The sequence below is a fragment of the Drosophila persimilis genome, unplaced genomic scaffold, assembly GCF_003286085.1.
Source record: "Drosophila persimilis strain 14011-0111.01,24,50 unplaced genomic scaffold, DperRS2 tig00000002-arrow-pilon, whole genome shotgun sequence".
In the NCBI taxonomy this organism is placed as follows: Eukaryota; Metazoa; Arthropoda; class Insecta; order Diptera; family Drosophilidae; genus Drosophila; species Drosophila persimilis.
The window spans coordinates 9,257,575-9,277,922 of record NW_020825289.1 but is presented as its reverse complement, the minus strand read 5'-3'; the positions used below and the strand labels follow the sequence as shown (position 1 = coordinate 9,277,922).

At 43.9% G+C, this 20,348-nt stretch overlaps 1 protein-coding gene across 1 annotated transcript in view; it reads left to right on the top strand.

Annotated features, from left to right (window-relative positions):
• LOC6590181 overlaps positions 1-15,145 on the top strand; it is a 32,243-nt gene extending 17,098 nt beyond the window's left edge. Inside the window, exons 2-7 of the mRNA XM_002016298.2 lie at positions 597-1,231; positions 10,688-10,789; positions 11,198-11,306; positions 12,194-12,370; positions 12,439-12,552; positions 13,330-15,145. Coding sequence (XP_002016334.2) covers positions 597-1,231; positions 10,688-10,789; positions 11,198-11,306; positions 12,194-12,370; positions 12,439-12,552; positions 13,330-13,469 — 1,277 coding nt within the window. The 3' untranslated portion in view covers positions 13,470-15,145. The remainder of the gene's footprint in view (positions 1-596; positions 1,232-10,687; positions 10,790-11,197; positions 11,307-12,193; positions 12,371-12,438; positions 12,553-13,329) is intronic.
• Positions 15,146-20,348: the final 5,203 nt, after the last annotated feature.

Below are 20,348 nucleotides of genomic sequence, written 5' to 3'. Positions count from 1 at the left end.
GCGGAATTTCTTGAATTTTATTCTTTGTTAGCTCAAAGAACATCGTTAAGTATCTTGTAGTTATAAATTCTTTAGAAGCCATGTATCATCAACATTTCATATTTTTTGCCTCTATATTTTTGGGTGCAGTTTAAGATTTTACAAGCCACCTGGTTTTGCTTTCGTAGGGAAATATACTTAGGTATTACAAGAATAAAAACGTAATCCTATTTTCGGTCTGTAAATCCGTTTTTCTAGCCTACTTCCCCTCGAAACATTTAGAGCAAGTCCTTCATCTTTGACTCCCCATCGACACTTTTTTTAGACTGCTATACGTTCTCCATTGAGTTTCGTTTGCTAAAGACCTAAAATATTTCCCAGAAATGAAACCAAAGGACGAGATTTAATTAGCCCAGCTTCTCCAAATGGAAATGTTTGGAATAATATTGCGTATACGCAGAGCTGTCAGTTAATCCAAATTAATTGACTTCATGCTGTTTCTGTTATTGTTTTGCCCCTCCGACAAACTGTTGCGGCAGGCGCCTGGCCACCAGCGGGCAACGAATATATTAACACATTTTAAAAATGTCACTCTCCCTCTTCCGACTCCTTCGCAGACCATACAGCAATCGCAACCGCAATGGATGGGGCAGGAACAGAAGCAGAAGCCGCTTCCACAATGGCGCCGCAAAGCACAACGGCGGCCGCGGCGGCGGCTGCCAGAAGTGGACATAGCGCACAGCCATCACAGAGGCATATAAATCAAAATTTAATTATGTCACCGGTCTCGGCCGCAGCCCTCACGGCCCCCTACCCATCATACTCCCGAGCTGACTATGAGGGGGAGTCGGATCCCGAGCCTGTGCCCGTGCCGGAGCCCTATGCCCAGGGACCCGTGGGAGCAAGCGGGAGCAGCATAACAAGCTTCGATTCGACCAACTTGATCGATGACAAGCACCAGAGCCAGGGCCAGGGCCCACATGCGAGTCCCGAGCAGCATCCGCAGCAACATCTACAGCAGCACTCCCGCATACAGGCGAAAGACACGGCCGGGCCCTATCCAATTCCCATGGCCGGCCACAGATCAGAGCCGGCTGAGAACAATCTGGAAGCAACGAACGGCATCGATGGAGTGGAAAGTGTGTTCGGCTCTCCCATGTACTTCGGCACTGAGAACTCGACGGTTGTGACGACGCAGATTGGCGCCACCGCCCACGTGCCCTGCACCGTGCATCACATTGGGGAAGGCGTGGTGAGTAAATACTACCTTTCCACCTTTTGGAGTTCTTGATACTCGTCTACGTATTGCTTTAATAATTTATCAAAAACGAATCCATCACTGCTGCGGCCTTGTTTGACTTTGTCTTTGGTGCTGGAGATGACAACGACGTTGAAGATGCCGTTGATGATGATACTTTTATTCCAGTTTATTTAGCGCCTCCTTTCGGCGCGGAAGCATTTGACTTTTCTGTGCTAATTGAAACGGAAACGCAATAAATGTGAATTGATGGGAGATGAATGAGTCACCAGAACGTCAGATAGGGAGTCAGCGGATGTTCTATGCCTATTACTTTAATTCTGGATCTGGAGTTGCTTTGATGGTATTTCATTAAATACGTCTTTATCAAGGCTGAGGTGTGGTGCTCTTCTCAGCCTCCGTCGTAACTAATTCGACACTAAACACAGAGATTTCATTGGACACTCGGGTCTGCCTGGGGCAACATGACTTGGTGGGTCATTAAGCAGGCGAAACACACACGCAGCAGCAGCAGACAACAAATTACACCTTTTGGGAGGTCTCCTCCTCCACCTTCTCCTGGGAGTATATGTGGACGTCTGTCCAGCAGGACATACTGAAGCAGTGACATGGCAAGGCCTCAAGTGGTATTAATTTTCCGCTTGTCTAGAGTTATTACTCATACGCTGTGGTGTGCGTCACGTCTCGTGTATTTGTATAAGCCTTTCCCTGACCCCTGATTCTACCTCTCAGCCGTCTCAGCTTTCCCTTCTACCCTTAAGAGCTGGACACGATTATGCTGTCCCCTTTCTTCATCTCTCCCTTGTCAGTTCCTCCAACCTGACCCTCGTGTGTGCCCGGGTGTTTGAGTGTTTGGCGAATCTGCTGTGTGTCTGGTTTAAATTGACGATTTCATAATTGGGCCTTCGAGTGTGCGGTTCGGAAGTCAATCAGCACTTAAGCCCTTGTAGGCTGTCTCTACTGTACTGTGAGTATATATGTACATAGCCAGTTGGCATTTTGCACGACTGCGTGCTCAAGTGTGGCTGGTAAAGCTTAAGGCTTCCACAATACGAGTATGGGTGTTTGGGGCTCCTGCATAATAAGTTGCCAATTTGTATTATGAAAATTATATTCTAGCCGGTCCTAGAGGTCTACAAAATGCTAATACTCGCATACATCTTTAAGCCGGAGGCCGAGTTTCAGCGAATGCACTGGAGCAATATTCGGAACAGTTCAGAAAGCAAAGGCGCCTAATTTGCCAGATTAAATAATTAGTCCAGAGAATATATAGATGCATACTCGTACTTTGGCATTCACAATGCTATCTCAACCAGGCTCAGTACACGTCCGTGGCATTATGGGAATGCAGTGTACAGGGCGAGTTCAATGGACAGGAAATACACCTCCAGCCCTGGCATCGGCATGGGGCATAATTTCCATATTTCCATTTTTTGCCACTCTAAAAACCTCACTGTTCCCCTTGCCTTTGTAGGGCGGTAGAACTTGAAATCAAAATTTCTGCCTTTGCCGATTCGAGCATCTGTTTGTAAAAATGTTTTCTTCATGAATTGTTAGAGAAAATGAAGGGATGGGGGTATATCAGGCCCAATTTTTTCCTCAAACACTGCACTCTAAACTTTCCCCCGAGCCTCTTCCCCTCCTGGCGCTGTCGTAAATTTCTGTGAGGCGACAATAAAATTCAGGAAACATTAAATAAATGAATTGCTTCCTCGAGCGCGCCTTTGTTTCGGCATTTTGCTGCAACTTTCATTTCAGTTGCGCCATAATTTTACAGTGGTTGCCTTTTATGAGGGGAAAACAAACACAGAGGTAAATTTCCTGTCAAATATTTAGCCCGAAGGATAGTATTCTGGATGGTTATTTATGAATAATTATTTGTTCAACTGGAAGACAAATATCTGCTTGAGAATATATGGAAATTCACTGGCAAATTTAAAACGCATAAATCAAACGTCGAAAACTCCCACCTCTACACAAACACATATAAGAGAGAAAGAGAGCTTGCGTTTTAAATTAAGAATTACGACACTCTTATGTGGCAGTGGGCGGACATTAAAATATGTCATTTGGGTATTATCCCAGAGCATCAGCTTAAACGGCATTTAAAATAAACTAAGCAAATACGTGGGTCCTTCGTCCTGTCAGCCATCACCCAGAGGGAAGGACCCCTCTTACTCCAGTTGCACTTGGCTCTTCTCATATAAATTGAACTAAATCAGCAGCACACTGCTGCCACACACTCAGACCAGAGATACATACATATATGTGGTACAGTGAGAGCCCCATTCAAGAGTTTTCTCGTCAGGCCATCTGGTGTATTGGTGTGTGTACTTCTTCACAGTTGTATATGTAATAATTAAATAATTAACAATTTAAATCAGCTGTGAAAATATGTAGTTACAATGTCTGAATGCTAGAGGAGTATAATTTCATTCTTTTTCGGGTTAAAGAAAGCCCAACATTCAGGTAATTCGAAAGAGACATGGACGAAACTGCCTTTTTGGCTCAGAGCCCACTGTACCGCATACTTTTCTCCATATATGCTCGACTACGAACTGCACTCGCACTGTGCTTCTGGGCCTTAAACCTCACTCTTGTGACTCCTGCCTCCCAGTTGCCTTCCGCTTCCTTTGCTGACTCTGATTCCCATGATTGCCCTGTTGCTCTGCTCCCTGTGCTCTTCCATGCTGCTTCCGTGCATCCGTGTGTCTGTACGACTTGAGCACTTAATTACTTTTTAGATAAATTGTCGTTTTTAATGTCTAGACTCGCCTCTCGCTTGCTCGCATTGGGACATTTTCATAGAGAAAAGTAGCAGTAATTAAATGTGCTCACAGCACGCCGTGGCGTCTCCTAGGCGTTCGACAAAGGAAAATTCCAAAAGCTTAAATGCCGAAAAACTTGCAAAATGTCCATCTCTCTCCCTCTCTTTTTCTCACTCTGCACACTCTCTTGTCTGCACAGATAGAACGTAATTTATTTATAATTTTCTAGAAAATGTTCTCCAATGCAGATTAGAAAATAGAATTATAAAACGAAAGAACGAGAGAGTGGGAGGCCAAGGTAAGCTTTGGCAAACGTTTCCTCTTGGTATATTTTTCCTACATTTTCCAGAAAATAATACCGAAATTGGTATTTTATGAAAATTAACGCTTCGGGGTAGCTCTTCTGGCTCCTCCCTGAGCCATCGGCTCTCGGATCAGTCGTTTAGATAAAAAAGGTTACGCAAATATTTAAGCAGCAGAAGGTCGGTACGGTACGGTACGGTACGGAGACAAACACATCTATATATGCATATTTAATTTGCAAAGTTTAAGATCAGATAAAGGGGGAAATGTGAAGCGCCCTAGTGAGCCATAGCCAAAACCAAAACCGAACAGAAGCCATTTAGTTGGTCCTTCGAGTGTGGCATACAAAAAAAACAAACAAATAATTTAGCCACAATTTTGATGAAGGTTGGCATGGGATACGGGTTACGGGATATAGGATACAGTAGCCGCTCCGCTTAATCAAAACAAAACAAACCCATATTTTCTGCACAATCATAATTTTTGCATAGTTTCAGCTGGAAATTCCAGCTTAAGTGTTCCCTTCCCATGCGATTTGTGGCACATGAATCACATGCCTTTCCAGATTTTTGTGCGAACAAAGTAATACTCGCACACACACTGGTATTCTTATGCCATTTCTCCGGCTTATTTGAACTCTCTCTCTTCTCAGCTGAGTATTTCATTCCCTATTTTTAGGGCCTGGCCTCCATGTTGCTGTGTGAGCGGGCTAAAGCTCCTGCTTGAACTCGAGTTCCAGTTGCCAGCCAGCAACAAGAAGGCAAACAAAGCAAGGACCTCAACAAATACAGTCGTCGAGTCTTCCTACGCCACAGCACTCATGCATCCGCACAACAGTATTGTAGCTGTAGAGCTCTTTGTAGTCGCAGTCCCTGCTTGAAGTACCAGCAACATAAAAAATTATAAAATATTTTACGGCCAGGCTCGGTTATGGCTGCAATGACCTTCAAGCTCTAATGTGTCTGTATCTTTGTATCTGAATCTGGGACTGTTGCTATTTGTACAGCTGCTTCGTGCCCACTAGAACCAACAGCAAATAAAATGTATGTTCTATATACAAAATATGGCCACAAAATGGTAGATCTCTTCATTACACCCACCAAGTTCTTGGGGGGTATACGGCTCTTGGAGTTGCTGGTACTGTCTGCGGGCTGGCTTTGATTTTTAATTGGCATTAAAATTTATTATTTTTAGTGCGAATTGAATTTTATTCCTAAAACAACTGCTTCTTTTTTTCTTGTTAATGAATCGGTCAAAATTATGTTAGCTTTTCAAACTTCTTGAAATCACCAAGAGTAACAGCTCAAGACTCAAATCTAATAACCAAATTGTATTTGCTCACGGGACGATGATTTTTCAATGGCAAATATTAGTCGATTTTGGGCATATTTTAAATGGGAGCTTCAAGTGCAGAGCAACCTCAGGCATATGTGTGTGTAGTATGCGCCAATTTGTCTATTTTGAGAAACCAATTTAATTATAAATGTCATTGAGGGTATGACAATAGCTGTGTGTCCATGACACCCACACCCACAGTGACAGAGACACAAAAACAGACACAAGTTTAAGCTTATTATAAGCTTAGAGAAGCGTGGCAGGACGGGGCTGGGCAATACTCACACTGTGTCAGCCACTTAGGGGGTGCTGCTCCAAGAAGTTAATGTTGCACGAAAATTGCCATAAACCTTTTTGAAGGAATACAAATCATTATCACTTTGTTGCCGGCAGACTTAACCGTAATTAAGGCAGTTGAAGGAGGGACGCGTCAGGACAGACACGCAAGCAGGACAATAGACAGTACAGGGCAGGAGAGGACAGGTCGGGGCACTGGACTTGTTTGCCAGCTAATAAGACATTCCAGTCGACAGCTTGATGAAGGCTCCATAGTCAAAGGCGGGACTGCCCACTCGGATAGCTCTAGCTGCTGTTGCTGTTGCTGCCTGTCACAATGTTTATTAAAACAAATGTCCCGAACAAAGGGGAATACGACTATTTGACCCAGATTTCTTTCTCCAGCGTCCGTGTCTTGAGCATACAGAATGGCTCCATCATTTCTATAAACTTTTGTGAGTGAAAGACAAAAGGGTTCTTCGGGGTCAGACCCCAAACCTAAAACAATTATACTGAACCGCAGGAGGACGGAGTGCCTGTAGGTTTGCGTGAGTGTGTAGCATAGGAAAAAGTTCAATGCCGTGACAGCCTCAAAGGACCTTAACCCAAGCCCTGTCGCTGCCATGCTCATGTACATATATTCTTAATTATTTTAATTGCTATGCAATCATCAATTGTTTGGCTAACGAATAATGCTTGAATTGGGCCCTGTGCTCTGCCATTAAATGGGGAAATGCCGCAGGCAAACAATCGCCTTTCACGCAGTTGACAGCCGCTGAAAAGTAAGCTATGGCAATTTTCATTTCCACTTATTTTCGATGCGGAGGAAGCGAATCGTATTAAACGAGAAAGCGTTGATTGTTTGCCTGCTGCTTTAATACCCTGTAGGCTGCTCCGTAGCATGTGAATGATAAGCTCAGAGTTGGGGGGAAAACAAGACATAATCCCCATAAGAGAATTGAAGTGCGCATTCTTAAATCGAAAAAATACTTTAAAAAGTGAGCAAAGTGGAGTACCAGGATATCTTAGATGGCTTTTCGGATGCAACTCCTTCATGCATAATATTCACGCGTTTGCTCTGCATCAGCTATGTAAAAGCAAAAGGTTTTATTTGCCCCTCCGGCTAAACATTCCGCTCTAATAAATGTTAATTACTAGCAGATTAACTCAAGCTCCCACACAAGAGTGATAAACAGTCAGGTATCCAACCCTTCTGCCCAATTACTCGTCATTTCATTTGAATTATCTTATATCCATCGTATCCCCTACCTCGGGGAAATCACTAATTTGCGGAGCGCCAAGTGCAAATATGTTTTTTTTTGCATTGGATGTTCAATTATGCAGTAATTGCACTTAAAATGCATTTCCGCTGCTTTGAGCTCGACTTAAGTCTGATTTGCCCTCAATTATTGATGAATGACTGATTGGTTGCAAGTGAATGGGAATAGGGGAAAGTACTCATCGATTTGTACATTCCCTTTACCACATGCCCATCAGTCCCGCCACGGAATGAAGTCAATTTATTCGACAAGGAACAATACAGTTGTCAACTAAAATGCAAAAAGAAACCGTTTATTCATACCGAAGTGGCCGGCAAATAGCATGACAATAAATAAATAAAATTTTTTTCTGGATAGCTACATATTTGCACTTCAACTGTAACCCAAAAGTTTTCCTAAAAAAAGCAAACATACACATGAAATGGTTTATAAAAAAGGGTCAGATATTAGTGAAGCTCTTGAGCAACGAATCGGTGATGCCCTTGCATTTTGCGAATGCTGAGAATTATATGTGGCAGATGGCATAATCTGAGGGCTGCAATTTCCGTTTAGTAAAAGTGTACAGATATACAGATATACTTATATATATTCGGCACCTTCATTGCCTTCAATTTAGTTGATTCCTTTGCTCTGGAACCTTCGAAATTGATTTCCTCGTGCAAACATTCCGTTCGAATAAACACTCCCTACGGATCAGAGAAAGCAGACTTCTTTTCTCTCTCTCTCTCTGTTGCTTTATACTATCCATTTTGTGTGTGTGTGTGCTTTTTATGTGGGGGACGAAGTTGCAACCAAAATGGCGGCTGCCGCTGCAGTTTCCAAATAGAATTTTATTAAAATCGCTTGTTAAAAAGTTGTGCACATTGAAAAAGTTGCTTGTACTTTTTTACAACAGTTCTACATCCTCCCCCCTGCTTGCCCAAACCGCAACGCACCACACGGCACCACCTCCCTCTCGCCCGGCGTAAAATTCTGTTGGCCATTGGGATTGTGTCAGAACAGAAATTGGTTGGACAGCGAAACATAAAGCACACAGAAATGTGCGTCAATAACATGCAACAACATGCATCAGAACAAAAGCCAATCAAAAGTTGTACCTATGCCACGGACCGAGTGAAACACAGGGGTGCGGAAGCTCTGGGGCTGTACAAAAATGTAAAGTGAGTTCAAACTTCTGGGGGAAATAGATTTAGCCACCAAGCCATGCAATTACCCGGCACCCGACAGACGGGTGGGTCCCGGTCCCTGCCTGTCAGTGCGGGCGGCTGTCACGAATCGAGATTCTCCGATAAATGCATTGGCAGGCCCTGGGGGCGAGCGACGTCTTGTCGAATATATGGCCTACCTAGGGGCTACTCCGCTGTGGAGCTGTGGAGCTGTGGCACTGTGGTACAAAGGGGACAAGTAGTTAGCATAAATTTGCCATAAATTTGCTAACAAGTGATTTGTGGTGTGTGTGCTGTTGCTTTCGGCCATAAATAAAGCGTCACTTTTTATTTTACATAAAGCTCGAAAAGGTAAAATGTAAACAATTATCTGCGTGCCGCAGATGCAGCGCCACAGAACCAGGAGTCGCCGCAGCCACCACAGCAGCCGCGGGACATGTGTGTGTGTGTGTGTGTGTGTGTGTGGCAGCTGAGATTTATGCGCCACACTCATACACTCTTACTCGTACACGTATGCAGCCGCACAAAAAGTTCTGCCAAAAGGGAAAGGAATTCGCAGGCTTTTGATTAATTGCCGCAACATTTTATTTCTGCTCTCCACATTTCCGGCTGGCGCTGATGGCTTCACTTGGCTCCCATCCACACATTCCACTCGAATCTTCCTTTTTTGTACCCCGTCTGCCTCGTTTCTTCTGCTGGCTAGCTGCATGGTTTATTTGCCGACACGTAGCACTTCCAGCACCAGTCCGAGTCCCAGACCCACTTCTCTGCGCAGTCCTTTTTGCCATCATAAATATCATAAAAATCCTAAAAAAACATAGATATAGATGTGTTTCTGCTTCTGGGAGTCGCCGTCGCCGTCGTCGTCGTCGCCGTCTGGTGACTAGGAGCTTCGGGGCCAAAAAGGAATTTATGCGCAATTTATGCCTCTCACTCGGAATTTTTACTGTTACAGATTGTATTGAATAGATATATAGAAAAGTACAAGCATATATCTGAAGATTTCATAAGCATATGCGAGCAAAATCTTGATAATAAACGACTTCCAGCTCTTTTTGCCATTCAATTGCAAATTTCCCCCATCGCAGCCATAGCCCGCCAGTTTGAAATATGTTTCGAAACAAAAAAAACTGCGAGAATCTATAAACGTATATATGAGTATTTCCTAAACTGAAAGCTCTGTCTGGAAAGCATGATATTTTAAGCCGTCAGCTGCATGGGGAACTGGAACTGTTCCCCTGACTGCTTCTCTCCATTTTCCGCTGCGCCACATTGCGTATACGCCGCATTAAACATTTAAGCACGGCAAATGTAATTCCTTTTTATTGGCAAAGGCAAACGCACACGCAGCTGATTTAACAATTTCCTCGTTCAGCTTAATTTCGAGTTGGCTGCTGCTCCTTTACATCTGTTCTGCTCCCCGCTTTGTGGAAACTTCAGCTTCATCTTTGAGTTTGGGAGCTCGCGTGTGTCAATATTTGGGAGAAAGTTGCCTTTTACTTCGTTACTTTTTGTGGGCCAATAAATAAAGGTTCTTATCAATTGAAAATTGATTGATACATGCGCTTAGGTAGGACTCGACTCCGGGCCTCTCGCCTACAAGGCATCATCTTCTGCAGCAGCCAGTAACCCCATATGGACAGCTAATAGATGTGTTTTTTGGAGGTTCCCATCATGAACAGAAAAGTGGAAAAAAGTGGCGTAAAGTGGGAAAGAAGAAATGATTAATGGTCATTTAAGATTGGCTAAAGTCACATTCACAGACACACTTACACACCCAAACAGGGAAGGATGGAGCAAGACGGTAGTGGGAAGAAGGTTTATTGGGGTTTCTCTCCAGCAAACGCCCCTACATTTATTTGTTTGTTTGTTTGTCTATTTACAGATAGGTAGCCAATTCGAACTTTGAACCTAGGATCAATCAATCTGTTATTATATTGATTGTCGTCCTATCCTGGGCTGTTGTTGTATTTGCTGTTGTAGTAATTCCTACACGTAATTGCTTTTTGATTTTTCTTTGCTGCTGCCCTTCCATCCATTTTGTATCTGCGCCATTTGAAAATTGCATCATCATCAAGTTGTTGTCATCGCCATCGTCCTCGCCGCTTGATGGATTGGCAAACATTTGAGCGGGACACCCAAGAATAGATCCAACCCCAGGCCCGGGGCCAGGCCCAGCCCCAGCACCAGATCCGGGCATATGTTTAGCATTCAAGAAAAAACGTCCAACCCAGAGCAGCGTCCCTGGGAGTCCATTATGTTTGGCTAACGGCATCACCCCTTCTTCTAATCCCGTGCCGTTCTCCTTCCTTCCATTTCTAGGTATCATGGATACGCAAAAAGGATTATCATCTGCTTACGGTCGGCTTAACAACGTATAGCAGCGACGAGCGCTTCAGTGCCACGCACTTGAAGCATTCCGAGGTGAGTTCTGCAGAGTAATTTGCATGGTTGATGGCCGTTGGAGGTGGAGCGTGGATTTGGGGCATGAAGACCGAAGACAGATGAAAACCTGATTGCATCACCAGGGTTCGGAAACGGATCGTCGCCACCTGCATACCAAATCGGTCCCGGTCCCGGTCCAGTTCTCTGTCCTGGTCTCAGTCCCGGTACCATTCTGGCTTTCACATTTTGCTGCATTGTGAACTTTGGCTATGGTTCTTGTCGGCCTCGAATCGGAGATACGTGACAAAAATTCTGGCAAGAATATTGCAGAATATTTATGCAATAGTGGGCCGGACCCAATGGCAGCAAATTGACTTCCATTGGCCAAGCTTTTAATACTAACTTTTTTTTTGCCTGGTTTGTCCCGCTGTTTGTTCTCGCCCGCAGGATTGGACATTGCAAATCAAATTCGTGCAGCTACGTGATGCAGGCGTCTACGAGTGCCAGGTGTCCACTCATCCGCCCACATCGATATTCCTGCACCTGAGTGTCGTCGGTAAGTAGAGGCCTCTATTTGGCTTCGGGTTTCATCTGGGTTTTCCTCTTCTGGTTTTCTGTATTCGATAATTTCACGCCTTACTGAATTTCTTTTGCTGCTGCCGTTCTGCTGGTCAGAGCGGAATAACAAATTCTGGTGGAAAATCTCAGGCAGTTTTAGTTTTTCCCACATTTTCGCATCGTTTTCGATGCGCTCGACCTGAAATTAGAAATGTCCATATGTCAGGGGTCGGTGGAACAGGTGGACAGAAAGAAGGGATGGAGAGGGTTGAGAGACTTTCTAGAGACGGTCGGTGGAGGGACGCAGGAGGGGGAAATCCGGGCCAAATGGCAACGACTCAGCAAGTTCTCAACTCGTCGCGCTGTCCTTGGCTAACTGACGCACATTATTCTGAAATTAACAAACAATTTACTCTGAATGTGCTGCGCCTAATGGCCTTCTGCTGGGTCGAGGTCCTTTCCCAAAAAACAAAGCCGCTCCACTCATTTTGGCACACATGGATACTGATGTGACAGCCCTCATTTGGCTTGAACCAACTCTGGAGCCAACTGTGGACGGATGAAATGCTGGAGTTGGAGCCCGCTCCAGGGGCTCTGAAAGATATTGATAGCAGTTTGGAGAGGCAAAGAATTGGACTCTGACTCGACTTGACCTTGGACTGTCAGAGGTAGACAAGAACTAAGAGTTCGCTTGAGCTTGGGCTGGGGAAAATTCTTGGAACAGGATCAGGCTGAGTTAATGGATGTTTAGGCCTGGAACAAGGCAGCCAAATGAGGGCCAAGTAAGCGTGGATGTAGCTTAGAAGCCTTTCCATGACTATGAGTGCACTGATTATCTTTCAAATGAATTTCAACGTCTGCTTTCTTGCCCTTCCATTCGGTTAGAAGCGCGCGCCGAGATCTCTGGGCCCCCGATACGTTACCTAACGCCGGGCTCCACGCTGCGGCTGCAGTGCCGCGTGGTGCAGAACACGGAGGCGTCCGAGTACATATTCTGGTATCACGATAACCGGATGATTAACTACGACATTGATCGGGGCATTAACGTGTCAACGGAGCCAGGTAAGCGGCATGCGGAATTGCCATTCTGTCCACGCATTATCCTGCAGCGCTGCATTTTCCCCTTGCAGACTTTCAATCATCCGATCTCACCATACAGCGTACACGGCGCGAACACTCGGGCAACTTCACCTGCGTGGCCAGCAACACGCAGCCGGCCAGTGTCCTGGTGCATATCTTTAAAGGTGAGTGATGGACCCTGACCCAGAGAAGGAACAGGAACAGGAAATGCAATTAGTACGTCGGCAACGTATGACGATAGCGTCATATTTATTTGCATTTGGCTGTCTGCCTGAGGGAAATTTCAATTATCATCGCAAATGAAATTAAAACTTGAAATAAACCAAAGAACTGCCATCTGTGCTTGTATCTGTCCGTGTGTGTGTGTGTGTGTGTGTGTGTTGCGATGGGAGAGCTGCTTCCTGCAGCTCATTTGCAGTCCATATATCACGCGACTGAAAACAGAGAAAACAATAAAAGTAATTTATGAAAATTACACGGCCGCAAGCATGTGGATTAAAAATGCCCGCACACGACACGACGACGACGACGGCAACACAGCGGCCATTTGGCAGGCAAACTGCCATTAAAGCCAGGCCATAAACATACCAAGACACACACTTCCACACACATGGATACATATGCAGCAACGCCAAACAAAGACCACCCACATAGTTAGGAGCCAGTCATAATTTATAAGTTTCTGGCGCGATGAAGCGACGTCGCTCATTAGCATTTTGTTAGTTAAGCCCGCGAGCGTGTGGGAGAGCACACATTTCTGTACATACGAGTACGAGTATGCACACATTCCCGCGTGTGTGGGTATAAGAGTGCTCTCCTTCATGATTTTAATTAAATTTTTATAAAAATTTCATTTTTATATTCTCACTTTTCTTTCATTTCCTTTCATTTCATTTGGTTTCTTTTCTGCTCTTCTTTTCCCGGTTTCCTTCCTGCCACAGGCGACAATCCGGCGGCCATGTATCACGGACATGTGGGCGGCTCCACCAAGACAATGCAATCGCAGCTGCATATGATTATGATAATCATTGCCACCGGCTATCGGATATTCCACACGAGTGTGTACATGAAGATCTCGTAAGCGTCCACCACAGAGGAAAAGGAACATAAGGAAGAAGCAGAGGCAGGTGCAAACTATCGAACGAATGTATTGGTGGAATCTTAGCCGTAATCTTACACTAGTTAATTCTCTCTCTCTCTCTCTCTCTCTCTCATACGATATTCATTAAAGCGAGGCCCAAATCCGAGCATACGTACTACCCCATAATCAAACCCAAAGCTAAACTTTACAGACAGCGAATCAAGCTTAAGAACTCTCTCTATACATACATACAGGAATACATACATGATGCCAAGCCATCAATCAGCCCACTTCTATGTGCATGTGTTTGTATTTTGTGAATGTATAAGTGTAAGCGAAGGTGACACACTCCACACTTATCAACAGAGGAGGGAGTCTCTAGAAGTGCTCCCAAGACGGAGGAGGTCTAGAGCAGACAGGCCAACAGCTAGGCAGAGAGAGGGAGAGAGCGAAATAACTTGCAGCATGCAGCAACAGTAAAAAAGATAAACTTTGGAAAACTATCAACTCTACACATACACGCATTCGCATATATTGGAGAGCGCAAGAGTGTACTTGAAAAAGCATCCAGAGTTTTAGGCATTTGCTGTGGCAAAGAGACAAGTTCATATTTCATAAAAGAAACTAATATTTTTTTGAAAAAATGTCTGAAACCATACAATTCTTCAACTTTGGCCGGTTTTAAAAATTCTTTAGCTCTAGAAAAATATCTGCAAAAATATCTCAAGCTAGGCCGAACTCTCTTAAGTCCCCGGCAAAACATTTCCTTTTTTTTGGAGTGCAAAGGCACAAAGAGCTTTTATCTAATACTCGTATATATGTATGTATGTTATCTCTGAACCAGACATTCATACATTTCTGATCAAGTGGTTGATCAGGATCTAGCAGATCATAGATGGAGTCACTTCCAAATCCAATAAGAAGAACTGACCGAACTGTAGCAAGGACACCCCTGCCCGTCTACATATGTATCTATATCCTTCCGTTTGACGTAAGCCCCTTTTTAGGGCTAAGAACTTTGTTTCAGTCACTGCACTAACGGACATCCTCAAGCTCCATCATTCGCGAGTAAATATGATTTATGGGGGGAATTGTACAGAGAGCCGGAGAACCACTCAACTGATTAGAACGGGTTTTGCTAATGGAATTTGACTTCACTCTAGGAAGTTCAGAGTTAAGCTGTAAATAAATTATTTGGTAAACTAAAGTAATGGAAAATTGGAAAACTGTTACCGTTAAGTGTGGGTGCAACTGCAAGTAAAAGAGAGGGGTACGAATGGGATGCCCAGAGAGAGGGCAATAAAAGTTTTGGCCAGAATTTGTTAATCAAAAGAGAAATAACCAATATTGAGAACGAGAAGCACGGATCGCGTAATCAAAATAAACTATGAGTAATTGTCTAAAATAACACAGATATTCACTAAATTAATGTAACTTTTAATTAGTGGACAAAACTTTTAACTGTCTTAGAGATGTGCAATAAGATCGTACGAGTACGACCTAACTAGAGAGCGAATCGTATCCAACGCGGATGCTCTTGCGGCTGCGGAACCTCCAAAGAATATGTGTAAATAATGGCGCAGCTGCAGGAAATGAGAAATTCTAGCCCCTAAGTCTGTGTAGTTAAATGTAACGTAAATTATCTAAAAAAGAAAAACGAAACAAAAACAAAAGAAACAAACAAATAAAACATAATAAAATTATGCAAACTATACAAATTAAATAGCGTCTTGATGAATATGGAGGCTTAAGGGCCCATCAGTGGCAGTGGCAGTGGCAGCTATGGTTGAGCAGCAGCCGCATCTGGGGAGCCACTAGGAATCAGTTCTCTTCATCCTCTTCTACCGTTGCTTTCCTCTACATCGGTCTCCTGCCGCCACTCGCTTCAGTTAATAAAACTAAATTGTGTGACGAGAATGATGACGACGAGGACAACGTGAGCTAGGACGATGAAAATGATGGTGGTGCCGTGTCAGTAGGCGGCACTTGATTCCTGCCTTCCTCGTGGTGGCCATAATAATGCCGTGGAGCCTCAGTTTACTGTCATGGAAGCCAGCCACCCGGCATAATGAACTTCAAGAACACTCTGATCGGCTCAGCCAAACTCTGAGAGAAATCTGTGTAATTAAGTTTTGAGTTTCGAACAATTGCAATTGCGGACGGAGGAGTGTCAGAAATGTTATTCTTTTGGTTTCGCTCCATGGAAGTTTGATTTGTTGCAAATTTGATTTCTATTCAATTGAAAACCAAAACTCGGTATGAACTGACAGCCGCAGAGACAGCCACAAACATGACTTAGAGATTGAGAAACTGCATCCAACATCATGAACGAGCCAACTCCAGAGCCGCAAAAAGCCGTAAAACCAAAAGCAGATTGAGCCAAAAGTGTTTGCGAATGTGCCATTGGCCAGGGGGCGAATATGCCACAGTTTCAGCAAGAGTATACTCGTATACATCCAACTACGAGTGCAAGTATATTGTTTATTATGTGTTATACACGCATCAAAAGGAACTCTAGTCCCATGGGAGATGGCAGGGAAGTGGGCGTGTGCTGCTGGAGGCGAGCAAATAGAAAAGTAAAGTCAGCAGATAATCTTCCAAAGAGGGAGATGTCTGGAGCAGAGACGAGGTCCATTCAAACGATCTTTAAATGATGATTCGAACAATTTCACACTCAATCAGACAGGCAAAAAATACTGAAACTCATTCTATCTGCCTATTTTTGCGTGAATTGTTCGTCAACAATTTCAGTTCTTAGATTTTAGCTCACTCTCCACCGAGCGGCCACACAGAAGCAGCAGGCAAACTCAAAAATTATTGGCCCAACTCAGGCGTTCATTTTGGCCTTGTCAACGCTTAATTCGTTGAAAGGCGGCCCCGACAAACCCGTAACGAAAACGGGGCCTGGGGGAAATTTGCCAAATGCAAAACGCATTATAACTGTATTTATGCCAGTGCCAGTGGTTGTGCGAGTGTGTGTGCCCATAGTTGGAAGAGCTTGTCGGTCAAATGCGCTCACACAATACGCATACGCCATGTGTGCCTGCCGGCGGCTATTGTGTGCCTTGATGATGCTGTGCAGAGATAAGGCCTTGCTCTTGCCCTGGACGTCCCTGCCTGATGGCTGTCATAAAAATTCCAATTTAGTTTCCAATTGCTTGACTTAAACTCCTCTTCCAGTCATTCGTGTGTGTTTCAGGCTGGGCTTGTGCGAGATTGTGTGTGTGTGTATGTGTGTGGGATGGCACTTCATAATAAACTTAACGACGCACAATTATGCTACACTAGAGGGAGCGGCGGCAGGCTTCTGTCCATACAAATGCAAAGCACAGCAATATCCAAGACGTTACTCATACGCCCCATTCACCCCGGCCGTCCGCACGAATTTCCCGTTTTACATTTCGCAGCTTCTTGTAATTCAAAATGACAGACACGTACTTTGGGACAACGGCCTGTTGAAGCTCCTCGCCAATGGTATTATTATCACACACACACAGAAACATATACAGAGGCTCTCACAAACGAAATCGATAGGCATTGTGGGATGACGAAAGGAAAGTGGAAGTGGAAATTGTGCGAGTAGAGCGGAAGTCAAAGAGTCCTTCAGAAGCATCACCATTCATTAGGACATTAGTTTTGATAGCATTGAAGACACACACACTTTGACATCGGATGGACAGACGCTGTGCGGTCTCTCTCCTCCTTTTCTGGCTGAACCACTCCGCAAATGCACATCTACTCATGCACAAAACTTAATTAAGTACCAGAGACATTTGACTATTTAAACCACAACTCTATAAGCTTTTCTTTGTAATTCAATAAAAAAAAAACAGAGCAGATTAATGGACGATTCGCAAAAATAAAGTACATATAAAGGATAGAGAAAATAGAGAAAAAGAGTAACAGAACAAAAAAGTATATGAATAACACTGTATTTCTGTTACTTAGGGGAAAAAGCAATTGTTATTGTTTAATACATCGTAAAAAAATGGGTATTTTTAAGAAAGAATAAATATGTGTTTATATTTACAAAAAAAGTAGAAAATATATTAAATCTTGCAATACCATTTTTCCATTAGCTTTAAACGTAAGTATCCGTTCGAATGTCTATAGCTAAGTAAATGGTCAAGTGGGAAAACTTTTTGCAAAAGCACTTTGAGCTACTTTCAGAGACATTAATTCAAGGCCGTCTGTTTGAGAGTGTGGTTAGTGGAAAGCAATTATTTGGCCAACTTCTTTAGGACACTGAGCACGCCACTGAACGACCAGCCGCAGATTAATCGAATGTAACTAGGAGAAAGCTGGACAAGCAGAGACAGAAAGGATGGAACAATGATAGCCGAAAACAGAAGCCAAACTCCTCGCACTTGCCCCCCGAATGACCATCAGCAGATGTTAAGGGCGTGGCCACAGTCGATCCCATTCCCATTGCCATGGCCACTGACAGAAGGCACACACACGGAGCCACGCGGACATGCTCTCGCCCACAGATGAGTTTTATTTTTGTGCTTGGCATTCCCCACGCGAAACTCTTTGATGTAATGAGGGCCAATTAGACCAGGCTTACAAGTGTAGACCGCTTGGACAGATACTGATGCTGATGCTGATGGTGATGCTTGTGCCGGTGACGAGTTCAGTGCTAAGGGGTTTTGGGGTATGCCATCTGTTGCGGGCATATTGAATAGTTATTGTTATTGTTGCAGTTTTGTTGCCAATTGCTCGAGCATGTACTTATGTGTGTTCTCCTTCTATCTGTTCTATCTGTTATGTGTGTGCTGGAGCCAATTATGCTGGCAGTAGAAACACGCCCTGTTGCATGATTTTTCGAAAAAAAAACCTGGGAGCGTGCAATATTCATGGTGTTGTTGTTAGGCAAACAGCCAAAGGATCAGGGAGCAGCAGAACAGGGCAACGCATAAAAGCATGCTATACAAATGTATTTCCCTTCTGCTTCTGTTTCTGGCCTTGTTTTGCGGCCTACAAACACGTTGCTGGAAACGGGAGGGGTGGAGGGGAAATAAAGCTTTAAAAATAAATTAAATGCCATATAACAAAAGGATTAGCTCGATGGCATCTGGCAGGGGGAGCGGGATCGCAGGGAGCCCCATAAACAAAGCCTGCAAACGACAAAACTTAACCCTAAGCAAAAGACAATAAAAAACTTAAAGAGAGAGAGAGAGAGAGCGTGAGACCCACATACGCACACACAAAGAGAAAGTGGCACATAGCCATATGTACATACATATGTATGCTATATGGAATGGCCGCAATGACCCAGCTAAACATAAACAAAAACGCAAAATGGCGCAAACATGCCACAAAACAGCAAGCAGGCATGAGGTGCAGGGGACGGGATGGGAATGGAGTTGGGGCATGGGCAAGTGCCAGAAGCAGTAGCGGAGCAGAAACAAGTGTAGCGCACATGAGAGATATGAACTAGAAATAAACAAATATTTTGTATTCAGCCTCTGTAAAAGATACATACTATGAGTATGAATGTATGAATGTGTGTGTGTGTGTGTTCTCCCCTACTCCTGTTCCTGCTCCCGCTCCTGCTCCTTCTTCTGGACCCTGTGAAATTAGTTGGCAATGATAAAGATAAGTAACGTGAAATATGCGGCCTTCGCAAGGACCATTGAATCTTGCTGTGCCCTTTGCTTTTCGGCCCTTCTTCGCTGTCGCCATACTGCTCCTGACACACACACATACACACACACGCAGATAAAAAAAAGAAAGGAAGACAGCAAACAATTTTATGACGCTGATTTCTCTCTCGCTCTGCATGTGTGTATGTTTTTCAGGACATTTGCATAGAAAGCCCATCAGCGGCGATACTTGAATCGCATATACGACAATGCCCGCCCGGAATTTCGACATAAAGAGAACCCTAAAAGGGTTTCGCCATTGTTTATCCATTCTTCGAATAAAACTATCTAACAATTTATAATTAAATTGCCAAAATGAATATCCTTTGTTGGGGAATTTTTTTAAATTGAATATCTATCCAAATGTGAATGCATATAGTAGCCGTAGCCTTACTTCCTGCACCACTTCTGCACCCCCGCCCTTGATCAAATCAACTGTGTGCACAGCGCAGATTGCAGCCGCCCATCAATCATCTATTCAACGGGGACGCCAGTCCCCACGCTCTATCAATTGCGTGGCATACAAATGAATAAATGTATTTTGTGGATGCACACATGAAAAGTACCAGGCCCGGCCCATTTTAACTTTAAATAATTGAATTGCAATCAGAACTGGAGAGGCTGTTGAATGCCTCGACCAGTGCATACCTACTAACTGAATATACAATCTGTCTGGAGGGGACTTCGAGGCAGCCACTCAAAAGTGTCACTAACTCGGCTTTCCCACTCAATTTGAAGCTCATCAAATATATAAATCTACACAATTCTGCACACAGTTTTGTCCTCTGCTTCGTTTGGCTATAAATAATTTAATAATACTCAAGAATCTCAATTGGATTACTGTTTTCGTACAGAAATAGAGACAGAAACAAGACAGCAAAAGCAATAGCAATAGCAAGAGCAGAGAGATGGAGGGAGACGGTGAACTGACAGTTGAATGCAACTGCATCTTGGCCATGTCCTAGTGTCAGGCTGTTCAATTGCTAATTGGCCAACACTTTGGCTTGCAACAGACCAAAAGGATCTCTGACTGGGAAATCCTTTCCTCTGAAAGTTCATCGATTTTGCATGGTATGCTCGTACAAACATATATCTAAGCTGGGGATTGGTAGTGGAAACTGGGGACTGGAGACAGGGACATCAACAGATTTTCCATTTTCCATTTTGGTTATTTGTCATGCACCACGACCACTGTTATCGCTCTGGTCCTGAATGTCATCATGACGCTTGTGTG